Genomic DNA, 12,329 nt, shown 5'->3' with positions numbered 1-12,329 from the left:
CTGCTGAAATCCAGGGTATGGTGCCTTGTTGGGGACACGTGTCAGTGGTGGGAGGCAAGCAACAGTTGTGTTCAGCCCTGGGCCACTAAAACCACTCACCCTGCTATTGCCTCTACCTCCACACCAAGATCTGGCCTGCAAGGAGCCTTGTGGCCCTCATCTAGCCCAGGGAGTTGGATGAGCTTGACACTACTGATCTAGACCATAGCATCATTTAGCCCATTCACCATCCAAAACTCTGCACATGTGGTTCAAATCTAAAGGGAAGGGAGGCCTGCTGGAGCAGCAGCATTCTCGATTCACCAATCTGCAACCTCTCACTGGGCATCTTCATCTCCCCTCTGCCTCCCTGGTGGCTTTTATTATCTCAGTTAATATTTGACCAGTCTTGCTTTCTTGATGAAGTCTGCATTGCAGCCGCCTGCTCTGATTATTCTCAGGGCCCTGCCATGGGAAAGGGGAGCTCTGGCTGAGGTAGGGAAAAGCTAGAGAATCCCAGCTTCTTCTGTAGACAGTGCTAGAAATGTGATTGATTGATTCATTCACGTCAGCTGCAAAATAAAGAACCCCTCTGCTCCCAGACATCTGCTCTTGGGCAGACCCCAGAGTCTGTTCACTCAGGAATAAATAGAGTCCAAAGTGCAAGAAGACGGGTTTGTTTCAAAGCAAATAGCCATATATATATATAGGTTTAATTGGCACTTGCTTAATATATTGCTGCCTTTGTGCCTTAACTTTACCACTCTTGCTGTGGGAGGGAGGTGGCGGTTTTATTAGGAAACTGGCTGCAGTATTCTTGGGTTTCAAACTAAGCCATACTCTGCAAAATATTCAGAAAAGGCAGCTTCTAGAAGAGGGGCTTCTCTCTGTGTTTCAGTAAATGGTGCTTCATGAAAAAGCAAGTGTCCTTCTGTGTTTGTGAAGAATGAGTGCCCTAACTTGAAGCAAATGGGGATGTCTGTACTGTTAAGAGGCACCATATCACACTGCAATGTCACATTAAGGCCCTAAATATTTTTGGGTGGGGAACAGTATTAGCTGTAGGGGCATCAGCCAAGATTGGTGCTGTCTTATACTAGGCATTGCCTATGCGCATGGCAAAAAGGCAGGAAGGGTGTTTATCAGGCCTGTGCGAATAGAGATGTATTTTATTTTGGATTCAGCTGATTCGGAGGACAGTGATTCAATTCAGAGATTTGGATCACTGTCCTGAATCAATTCAGCCGAATTGGCTTCGGAAGATTCAGCGCTGATTTGGAGAGAATCGGTGATTCAGATTGGCCGGGGAGAGGCAGGCACAGCTGGGTGTCTGCAGGGTCTCCCACGGCTCCTCTGGCTGTGCCAGCCTCTCCCTGGGCAGGGGGAGCCATGGGAGAAGCCCTATGGCTGTCCTGACTGGCCCCATCCCCCCCTGGCCCCAGCCTAGTCTGGGCAAGGGATGGGGGCTTCTCCCGCAGCTCCTCCAGCTGTGCCTGCCTCTGCCTCGGCAGGGAGAGCCACGGGGGCTATGCCCTGCTGCTGCTTGCTAAGCCAGCGGGGAGGGCAGGGGGGGTGGGTGAGATGCAGGCCTGACTCACTCCAGGTGGCAGCAGGGCATAGCCCCGGTCCCAGCGCTGCTACGCCTGCGACAGTGCTGGGAGTGGAAGTGGGTGAGGATGCGGGTGCAGCAGTGCTGGGAGCAGGGGTTTGGCCCTGCTGCCGCTTGCCCCCTTCCTCCTGGAGCAAGCCCAGCCTTCATCCTGCCTGCCCTGGCTGGGCAAGCAGCAGCAGGACAGAGACCACACTCCCAGCACTGCCATGCCCACATCCCGTCCCTCCTACCCCCTCCCTGTGTAAGATGCCCACCTCCCACCCCACCTGGGTAGCTTGCCCCAGCCGCAATCCCTCCCTCCCCTACACGCCTTCCCTCCCCCTTCCCCTAACCCCAACAGACTTACCAGCTGGAGAAAGCTGTGTTAGCTGCCTGTTTAGTCTATGGCCGAATCACCGAAGTGGCCAAAGCTTTTCTGAATCAATTCAGATGCTTTGAATCAATCTGGAGCTTTCAATTAGTCTCCCAATTCTATTCAGATTTGGAGATTCAGTCCCCGAATCGGGCCAAATCTCCTCTGAATCAAATCATCTACCGAAGCTTCCCACAGTGTTTATCTCTGCTTTGTAAATGGGAAATTGAGGGTCAGAGAGGAAAGCGGATACACCCACAACTGCAAAGGGGAACTGAATGTAGGTCCCCAGAGCCTCAGCCTTATTCCGGAGGCACAAGATCAGCCTCCCTAACTGTTCTCATCCCCTTAAATTGCCCCTGCAATTTCATGTACAGAAGGGTTTGTTGTTTTCCATTCCTCTTAGCAGGGATAGTGCATGTTCTGAAATAGCTGCCCTTTCCCTCCCTAAGAGGTGGCTGCATTTCACTAGCCCACTACAATGTAATCCTAGTGACAGTCTGTAAATAACTTTGGGATGCTTTGAATTGAAAGTTATGGCTGAAATATAAAATACCTCCCTTGAGCTAAGAGTGAATAATGAAATCATGAATGGCCTAGAGACAATAAATAGGGGTTTACTATTTACCATCTCACAGTACTAGAACTAGGGGACATGCAATGAAATCAGTAGGTAGTGGGTTTAAAAAATGAAGCTCTTTTTTATAGCTTCTAGAACTCATGGCCACAGTTTGTTGTGGTAGCTGGTAGTTTCTAATCGGCTTCAAAAGGAGGTTGGAAAAAGTCATGCAGGACAGGTTCATCGGTGGATATTAAAGTTGATATTTAGGGCTGCACCCTCCATAGTAGGACTTTCTAGGCCTCTGAATGCCAGAAGCTATTGGGTGAGAGCAGAAGAGGACAATTTGGTCTGGAGAGGCCCTGCATGATTCTTCCCCTTGGCAGCCTCTTTGTGCCACTGTGAGACACAGAATGGGCCTGTGGACGGATCCAGTCCGGCATCTCTTACGCTCTTATTTGTTTGGCTGCTTGTCTTCAAAGATTCTGATTACTGATGGTTTTTGTCACAGATCAGTTCTCATATCTGTTTCTCCAAAGGTGTTCCTGACTGGGAAGCCCTGTCGAAATTTCCAAGTGTTCGTGGCCTATACCATGCTGCAGATGGTGAGAGACCACATCCTCCGGGAAGCTATGAGCGGAGATGACATTTTAATGGTGAGCCAGTAAGGAGACTGACAGCTAATGCAGGCTCCCAGAACCATAAGGAAATAAGGGCATGAGAAAGAACATAAAATACATCACCCTTCTAGGAAGGAAGTCCAGCCCTTGCCAATCCCCATGGAGGAGTGTTGCTGTCAGGCAACTGTTTGGTTGCCTACATGCGATGAGTTGGTGAAACTGGGACCCAGGTCAGAGTGGACTGTTGTCAATACCACCAAAAACATCTCATGCTTGATATGGATTGATCCCTCATTAACAATTTCAGCAGAGAGGTCATAAAATGAGTCTCATTAGAAGGACACTCATTCCTGGAGATGTTTGTTCCACCTCTGTGATGAGGCAGGTTGGTAGGGAATGATGGATGAAGCACATACTTTCACTGCAGAAACTCTATCTAGCTTGCACTCCAGTCTCCAGAAGCCATGGTAGATTTGCATATTATAGACTAACTAAATCAGAAATATATAGCAAAAACTTTCAAGAGCCCAAACTCACTTCATCATAGGTGAGCTCAAAATGTTTGAGAGATACAGGCCCAAGCCTGAGCAAAGGATCCTAACTGCCTTCTGACCTTTCAAGAAGTTCAAATCAAGTTGTAGATCCAAAGGTGAGAGCTTGGTCCTGTATTTACAAGGGGCCATGGGTGAATCTCTGGATCCAGACACCCCATCCTGCAGGAACTTTAGTATCAGAGCTTTCTGCTGACCTAACTCCTATGACTCAGTCCCATTTCTAATTGTATAGCCCTGATCTCAGAGAATGGAAGAGAGAGGGAACATAAAAGTAGGAATTAAGACTGCCAATCTCTGGTGTTTTACCAATTCAGCACAGTCTATATGGAAAGTTACCTGACACTTTGCATTGTAAAACCCTCTTTTCCATTGCTATATTTTAATCATTCAGGTTGAGATTTACCATGGTTTATGTTCCATGACTTCAGCAAAAACAATTCAGACATTTCTTAGAGGAAGAATAGCAAAGATACATTGTTATACCCATATTAAAAAATAATCTCTTTACCATTTTGTTCAAGAAGCCCCATGATTTGAAAGAAGGGATTGAGAACATTCGCTTAATGTGGCAAGCATTCTTCTGAAAACATAGTAGGCAACCACATCATCAAAAACTGTATCTCAATGTCTGTAGTAAGAGGGGTTAATTTAAGCGTGTGCAGGTAACTTTAATTATAGTAATTTTCAGTATTCAAGTACTTGACTTTGCAACCTTAATATTCCTTTATGCACATAAAAACAGTGTTAATCTTGAATATATTCCCCAAAGGAAGGAGGCGAGAAATAACGGCTGTCTACAAATATGTAAAAGCCAATAAGGAGATAGAAGTGGCCAGGATGGACATAGCTAACTTGCTGGTAATCAGATGAAAGCAAGAAAAGGAAGTTGTCAGGGTGGCTTGGCTAGCAATCCTGTTCCCCACAGGGAGTAGAAGGGCTTTCAGCCATATGGCTACTACACACTAGGAGGGAGATATGGCAGACATTGTCATAGAGAGCTGACTGGAGACAGAGACAAGGTGTGGTGTAATAGATTCAGCCTCTGGGGGTGTTTCTGTACTGGGGGGTGGACAACTTAGTCGTGTTGCAGGTAAAAAAAATCCCATCCACTCATTCCAGCTCCACACACATGAACTCTGGAAATGAAGTGGGGAGGACACCATGGGGGTGCCCCAAGGCACTGCTATGAGCATGTTCCCAGGGCATCATTAATGCCCCATTTCTGGAGATGTTGCACATGGTGTGGGAGTGGGTAGGCTGGATCTATTTCCTCCGTGGCATAATAGAGCACCCTGCTGCTGTGTCCTAGACATAACCTGTGAGCCCCTAACACAACCCTTTCATTGCTTCCAGATGATTTGTTTCCCATCTCTGCTGCTGTAGGTGGCATCTATAACATTATAGCTGGTCTAAAAATATGGGATGGTTCAACTCAGATAAGCCCCCACCAGCATGGACGGTTACTGCATCTCATACAAACAGTCCTGTACTCACTAGGTCTCCAGGTCTCCCTACTGACTTGCACATCCCGCTGAATAATTTTGTTGCTGTTGCAGCACCACCAACATGGGCCCATTATGCTAGATGCTATATAAACACACATGGACATCCAGGTGTCAAAAATCCCATGCAAAAAAAAAAAGTGGAGCGGCATGTGCTGGGGAAGCATATGTCGCTCAAAACTGAGGCCTGGCCTGCTGGAGCCACGCTCCAGTTGCCAGCCAGGCTCTGAGTGGCAGGATTGCTGCTGCTGCAGCCCTGAGAGACTCCAGGACCCCAGGTAAGGTTGCTGGGGCCAGCCCAGTGCTGGCCTCAGCCTCCCCTAACCCACCTGGAGTAACCTGCCATGTGCCAGAGGGCATGTAGCACAGGCGTTCCCCAAGGACAACTAGTGGCAGCACAAGGTGTGCCACCTCTAGTTGTTTCCAGGGAACCAAACACCCAAGCATGTCTGGACATGGCATATGTGTCCAGGAGGGGATAACTGCAGTGAGGTGAAAGTCACCTCCAGGTCACACAGCTGTCAGTGGCAGATCTAAGCTAGGCTTTCTGAATCTTAGGCTGAATTTTAGTCCCATGGTAGTTTAGCCATGGGACCCCACCACATAGCCTACAAATATTCTGTAGAAGACAAAGCAGAGGAGATGGATTTGTAAATGTTTTAGGAGGAGCACTTCTCCTCAGGTTCCTGGATCTCTACACCTAACCCATGGTCAGAATTAGGACATGAGAAGAGAATGCATGGGAAACTCAAGGATAAAAACACAGAAATAAAAGTGAAGCAAAATTTTAAAAATGGTTGGGGTTCCTGTTGGAGCTAGAGTGAAGATTCAGGGCGCCTTTTGGAGACCTAGGCTGCTTGTACATGCCACGGGGATTTAATCTGGTTTAGTTTGCCCTAAATTAAAATGGTGGGTTTTTAAAAACCCACCATTTCCATTTTGGGAGAATTAAACCAAACTAAACCCCCGTGGTGTGTACATGAGGGTTGGGGCCCAATTCTTACTTGCCTCTCTGGCGGCAGCAGGGGGTGAGCTGCCAGTGGGCCAAGCAGTCCCTGAGCTGTGCGGGGCCCTGGTGCTTCCCTCCGCAGCTGGGGGCGGAGTGGCGGGGGATGCGACACGACACTGCTTTCCTCCATGGTGGCACCTCCCAGGCGGCACCTGCCCACTGGCACCCGGCCTAAGTGGTCCCAGGCTGCACCGCAGCCACAGAGCTGCACGGGCTGCCGCCACATCGCACAGCAGTGAGAGAAGGTGGTGGGCATGGTGCATGGGGTGCTAGAAGCCAGCCAAGCCCCGAGCACATCAGTTTCCAGTGCCCCCTGCACTGTTGCACTTTGTTAGGTAGCAAAATAAAACACCTCAGAGGTGTTTTATCTTGCTATGTTACAAAGTAATTTAAAGCCAAATACACCGCCGAATGTGCAAACAGCAATGCCATTAAAGCAGAATACGCAGCCGAGAGTGCAAACAGCAACACCATTAAAGCAGAATACACCACCGAGCATGTAAACAGCAGTGCTATTTAAAGCAGAATAAGCCACCAAATGTGCAAACAGCAACACCATTTAAGCCACTTTAAAGGCCAATTTTGTGGCATGTACAAGGGCCTAATGTCAGCCATAGTAGCATGAGGTGTTTCACCCCATGGTTGAACTGTCCAGCCAGCCCATGACCCCCAGTATCAATGATGTTTCTTCTCTCCTTTCTTCCTAAAGGTCTGTAATAGCCTCATAGACCTGGATGCAGATGAACTGATCTCTGAAGCTTGCTCCATGTACGAGCATCTCATGAAATATGAAGACAAGGTGATGAGCAGAGACCTTTCTTTGCGGCCGTGGGCGGGGTGGCTGTATAGGAGCAATGCCAGAGGAACATTGAATTTTCTCATTAATGCCTTGGGTATCTCATGTGCTTTGCAGATCCCAGGAGAGCTGAAGGAGTTCTTCACCTAGAAAGCCAAACAGGAGCAAGTGGAGGATGGCAGGGCTAGCAATAAACAGGCACATGTGACTTGCATTGATTTTATGGCATAGAACCTGGAAGAGGGGCCAGATCCTAGCCAAAGCCAAGGCCCCCTAGTAGGGTAGCCACTGACACATCCCCAGAATACAGGACATCCCCTTGGTGAGGGGTGGGCCCTGTCGGCCAATCAGCAGTGAGGGGTGGGGCCAACAGTCCCCTTGGTCAATCAGCAGCAAGGGGCAGGGCCACCACAAACAAGCCACCTTCCTCCCCTCCCTCCCTCCCTGGCTGGGAACCTGCTTCTCTGGCTGTGACCAGCCAAGCTCTAGGCACAGTCAGTAGAATCATGAGGACAAGTGATTGACATGCATTTCCACCAGTGAACTGAAAAACAGGACTTTTTGCAATCCAGTCCTCATTGAAAAATGGACAAAGGACAAAGAGCTTAAAAACAGGTCTAATGGACCCCCTAGACAACACAGTGTCGATTCACACTGCTTCCAGCACTCCCCTCCCTACCGATCCACCCAGCAGAGCAGGGATAGAGCCCAGATGTCCTGGCTCCTAGCCACACCCCTGCTGAGTGTCTAAGTGTAATGTGTAACTTCACCCTTAGGCAGGCCTACACAACAGGATTTGGCCCTGTAGTTTACTGTCTTTCTCAGGGGCTGATCCAAAATCAACAGGATTCTTTTCATTGAGGAGAACTTTTCAGATGTGCTGATCGTGTGCCTATATACATGGCCTGGGGTGGCGGGAGGGTATGGGGACATTTTAATTATAGCAGTTCGGGGGGGCGCTCTAATTGAAATGAAGCATGTTGTGCGTTTAAAATTTAAATGCAGCTTATTTCAAATTAAAACATAGCATCTTGCGTCCTGCAGCATCTCATGTATCCAGTGTCCTGCATTTCAAAATGGCAGTGGGGTGTTTTAACTACAGCTTATTCAACAAGCTTTAGTTCAAGCACCCCTGCTGCCATTCTGAAATACAGGATGCTGAATATACAAGATGCTGCAGCCATGCTGATGCGTTTTAATTAAAAGGCTCCAGCAGACTTGATTAATCTTGTCTGCTCTAACATGTTCTAATTAGGATGCATTGGAGCACATCTATCGGCACCCAGAGTGTCCAAGGTAGAGGACAGCTCAAAGCAACATGGATGATTCACAGCAGTGGCCCCAAGGGTTCTTAGTAGGCCATGGCCACTGGGTGGTAGAGGTTATTTTATATCTTGAAAAGGTCCCTTGAAATAGTTTCCCAGTCCCAGCAACAACTTGCCTTGTATGCTGTTTGTTCAGGCAGGAGTGATCTTTCCTTTGCTTGTGGGGGCTAGGGTGGGGAGGGAGGGAGGTGGTCTTTGCTGCAGTCCTCCACCATTGGCATTTACTTTCCAGCAGGACCCAGCAGTTTCATGATGTGCTCAGTCATCTCCAGCATGGACATGAGATCCTAACGAAAGCATGTGCTATGCCACCGCGGCACATTCAGACTTTCAATGCTCCAATATTCTCACTCAGCCACCAGCGCTCCTCACTGCTCCTGGACCGGAATCACATGTAGCCGGCCAGCCACCCATGGGCCCTTCTTGCTGCATCTGTGCTTAACTCTAACAGTACTTCCAGTGGCAGTACTTGAGTCCAGATGTGCTGGCATGTTCATTACTGCACCTCAGGGCTGCCTGGGGCTAGTTTCTCCATTTTGTGCCTTTGCCAATCTTAACAGCCAGTGTCAGGTCCAAAGCAGGTGCTGTGTTCCTCCAGCTTTCCCTCCCCCAGCCCTGCTAATACACCTCACACATGACCTGCTCTGCAATGCCCTCTTCTACATCTTGATCCTGTGGCTCAGTGTGGACACCGGAAAAGACCCTAGTGACATCAGTGCGCTTTGGGTCAGGTCTTTAGTCCGGTTCTTAGGCCCTCAGATCTTTTTATGTGCTCAGGACTGACCAGAGCTCACTTGGCTTAGTTCATTTAAGCTTGAACAAGTCCTCTTCTCCCACAGGTAAGTCTTCTCCTGAGGGTGCTTCTACTGTGGGCTGGGGACATAGACATGTTTCCTTTCTGCTCAGGTTACATTAACACCGAGGCTTCCACAAGTCAACAGGATCACTTGCATTCATCTGGGGAAGTGGGAGTAGGAAGGAAAGAGGTGAACTTCCCTCCATAGCTTCCTGTCTCACCAGCCTGGCTGTCTGGCCCCCACTCCTCCCTTTGCTTTGTTGCTTCCCCTGTAGTAGGCAGAGCAGATGGCAAATTCTCGCAGCGGCTTGCTACTTAAGAGCAGAATAAACAAGCACGGGAAAGAAAATTGTAACTAAGATGAAGCGAGGCTGCCCACCGAACTGTGACGTGTTCAAAATGACCTTGACAGACGCTGGGGAATCAGCGGGTGATGCTCATCAAAAGTGACAGGGTCAGAGCAGGCAAAGCCGAGGAGATGTTCAAGTTCCTTAGTGCACCTCAGGATGCTGGCTACCCAGCTGAGCCACCGCGCAACCACTCGATTCTTCAGAGCAGACCTGGCCGCCTCTCCCTGGCCTGCATCTGGCACGGGGTGGGAGACCCTGGACTTCCACAAGTAGGGGTGCGATCTGCTTCCCAAGGACCAGTTCTGCTGGCCCAACTCCTTTCTCTCTCTCTCACCTACAGAATTGAATTGACACCAAACCCAGAGGACTCCAGGTAAAGGAACCAGTACTCTCAGATGTGTAACTCTGACTGCTGCGGGCTCTCCATGAGTTGGCACCCTCATTGCTTCTCCTGAGTCTTTTTTCACCCTAAAATTGTCCTTGAAGATTTCTCCCTTGCCTTCCTTCTCACCTCAAGTTTGCATTTGCTCCAGTCTAGTCTGGGATGCCCCTTGCCAAAGGCATGCCGCATTGAAAACGCACGAGTCTCCATGGCTGTAGCTGAAGACCTGTGAGGGTAGGGGCAGCAGCATTCTCAGAAACCTCAGTATACTGGGCTACCGGGAGGGGGTGGGGGGCAGGGGGTAGGGACAAATCAAGTCAATGCCTCTGCTTGGATGAGTCTTGTATCATCTCCCATGTCAGATACCCATATTCTCTTAGAATCACAGAAAATGAGGGTTGTAAGAGACCTTAGGAGGTCACATCTAGTCCAACCCACTGCTCAAAGTAGGATCACCCCCAACTAGATCATCCCAGCCAGGGCTTTTTCAAGCCAGGCCTTAAAAACCTCCAAGGATGCAGATTCTATCACCTCTATAGGTGACTTGTTCCAGTGCCTCCCCACCCTCCTAGTGAGAAACTTCCTAATATCCAATCTAAACCTCCCTTGCTGCAACTTGTGCCCATTGTTCCTTGTTCTGTCACCTGTCACCACTGAGAACAGTCCATCTCCATCCTCTTTGGACCCCTACTTTAGGTAACTGAAGGCTGCCATTAAATCCATCATCCTTCCTCTGTTCTTTCTTCCAGCTTCTGCAGATTCTTTCCAGCTCTGGGCTTTTTCATTTGGGTTTTTCCTCTTTCCGACACCCTCCCGTCCAGAAGTGTTTCCAGCTAAGTGGCAAGTCCTGTAAGTCTTTGAGCATCTCCTGCCCAGATGCTCACCAGGTAGTCAGAAGAGGTGACATAGTTTAGCATCCACTCTCAGATGACAATCCATTTGGCGATGAACTGGAGGGAAGAGGAAATGGGTGAGGTGTGGTGCTGCCTGGGATGGCACTGACTAGCATTGGCTCCATTAGAGTTGGCTGGGAAATAGTTTTCTTGCTCCATGAGAAATGTTGAGACTTTCAGAAATCTTCCTGTTCAGAATAGGGATGGGCTTGAGGCTTTTCAAAGTTCCTTGAACATAGACAAAGAGCCCTGCACTCCAGACTAGCAGGCCACCCAACTGCTAGGGTACTCAGGAGGGGCACCTAGATTGAAGCATGTCTCTCTTGAAATAAAGATTTATTCCTATGAAGTGGAATAGCTCTTACCAGGAGAGAGACTCTGTAGCCCTGCAGTTCAGGCATTCACTGAACAGAGGAAGGACTTGAACCTGGGCTTCCCAGGGGAGAAACCTAGCCCCTGAGCTTGGCTAGGCAGGCAGTCGAAGTTTACCTTTTCTCTGAGTTTTTTATCCAGAACTTCCATCCTCAAGCTGAGGAATTTTCCAAGGAAACTAATGTCAAAACTGGTACCTTTCCAAAGAGCATGTTTCATTTCAACAAATCACCCTTTTTAAACAAAAAACAAACAAACAAAAAAAATCATCAGAGAATGGTAAGCTCTTAGACCCTGGCTGGAAGGCATAGCTGATGTTCATGGGGTCACACCAGTCACCAGATATGGGGTAAGGAATGCATTTTCCCCCATGTGAGACTGGTAAGAACCATGAGCTGTGTGGCCTTTCTCAGGAGCATGGGCTGTGGTCCTCCTTATGATCACCCTGACATATTAACCTAACACACTTGCCATTGTGGTCTTCCCTCCTTTTTGCCTCTGGCTCATTGCAAGATATGCACATTGGGTGCTTTGTGGCTGCAGTGAGAGGTCAGTACTGATGTACTTGCAGATCATTTGAATAAATGGCTGCTTCTGAAAAAGGGCCTGGACTCAATGACATGGGAGGCCCTCTCTTCTTTGTTCCTAAAATTCCCAACCAGCTCCAGTCTCTCTCTCTTCACTTCAAGGTCTCTGTTGCCACGGTACTTTCTATCTCTTTCTACTCAAAGATCAAGCATGCTGGGGGGAAACACCTAGCCCCCAGATAGGTGACTTGAATTTAAATCTTCTACCTCCTGAGAAGTCATGAGTAGCCACACACACTGCTCTGGTCCTTCCTTTTGTATCTTCCTTTGCACACTGCCAGCCTGTTGCCAGTGAAGGCCACCTCTCCAGCAGTTCATTGCTTCTCACTTTCTTTTCCTTGGCATCAAAGGCAGTTGTTCTACGAGTGCAGGCTGGCTACTATATCAAAGCAAAGCCTTATAGATCACTGGAAAACAGCAAGAAGCTCTTCAGGTGCTCTCCAAGTTTGCGGGGTTTTATCATTCAGCACCACCAACAGAACCCCCACGAGAGCTGTAAATCATGGGGAGAGTTAAAGAAGAAAGAGACTCCAGCCACTGTTGGAAATTCATTCATCCTCGCTCGAGGTGGCAGGTGAAGCAGAAAATCTGCCAATATCATATTTGGAGTCCCTAATATGTTCCGAAGGCGTCTGGTGGAT

At 48.6% G+C, this 12,329-nt stretch overlaps 1 protein-coding gene across 1 annotated transcript in view; it reads left to right on the top strand.

The window, feature by feature from the left end:
• TBC1D21 (TBC1 domain family member 21) overlaps nucleotides 1-7,180 on the top strand; it is a 28,091-nt gene extending 20,911 nt beyond the window's left edge. Inside the window, exons 10-12 of the mRNA XM_006026263.1 lie at nucleotides 3,042-3,158; nucleotides 6,897-6,986; nucleotides 7,101-7,180. Coding sequence (XP_006026325.1) covers nucleotides 3,042-3,158; nucleotides 6,897-6,986; nucleotides 7,101-7,133 — 240 coding nt within the window. The 3' untranslated portion in view covers nucleotides 7,134-7,180. The remainder of the gene's footprint in view (nucleotides 1-3,041; nucleotides 3,159-6,896; nucleotides 6,987-7,100) is intronic.
• Nucleotides 7,181-12,329: the final 5,149 nt, after the last annotated feature.

This window comes from Alligator sinensis, unplaced genomic scaffold (genome assembly GCF_000455745.1).
Source record: "Alligator sinensis unplaced genomic scaffold, ASM45574v1 scaffold492_1, whole genome shotgun sequence".
In the NCBI taxonomy this organism is placed as follows: domain Eukaryota; kingdom Metazoa; phylum Chordata; order Crocodylia; family Alligatoridae; genus Alligator; species Alligator sinensis.
Note: the sequence above shows the minus strand (reverse complement) of the source record. Positions and strands in the feature narration are given on the sequence as shown.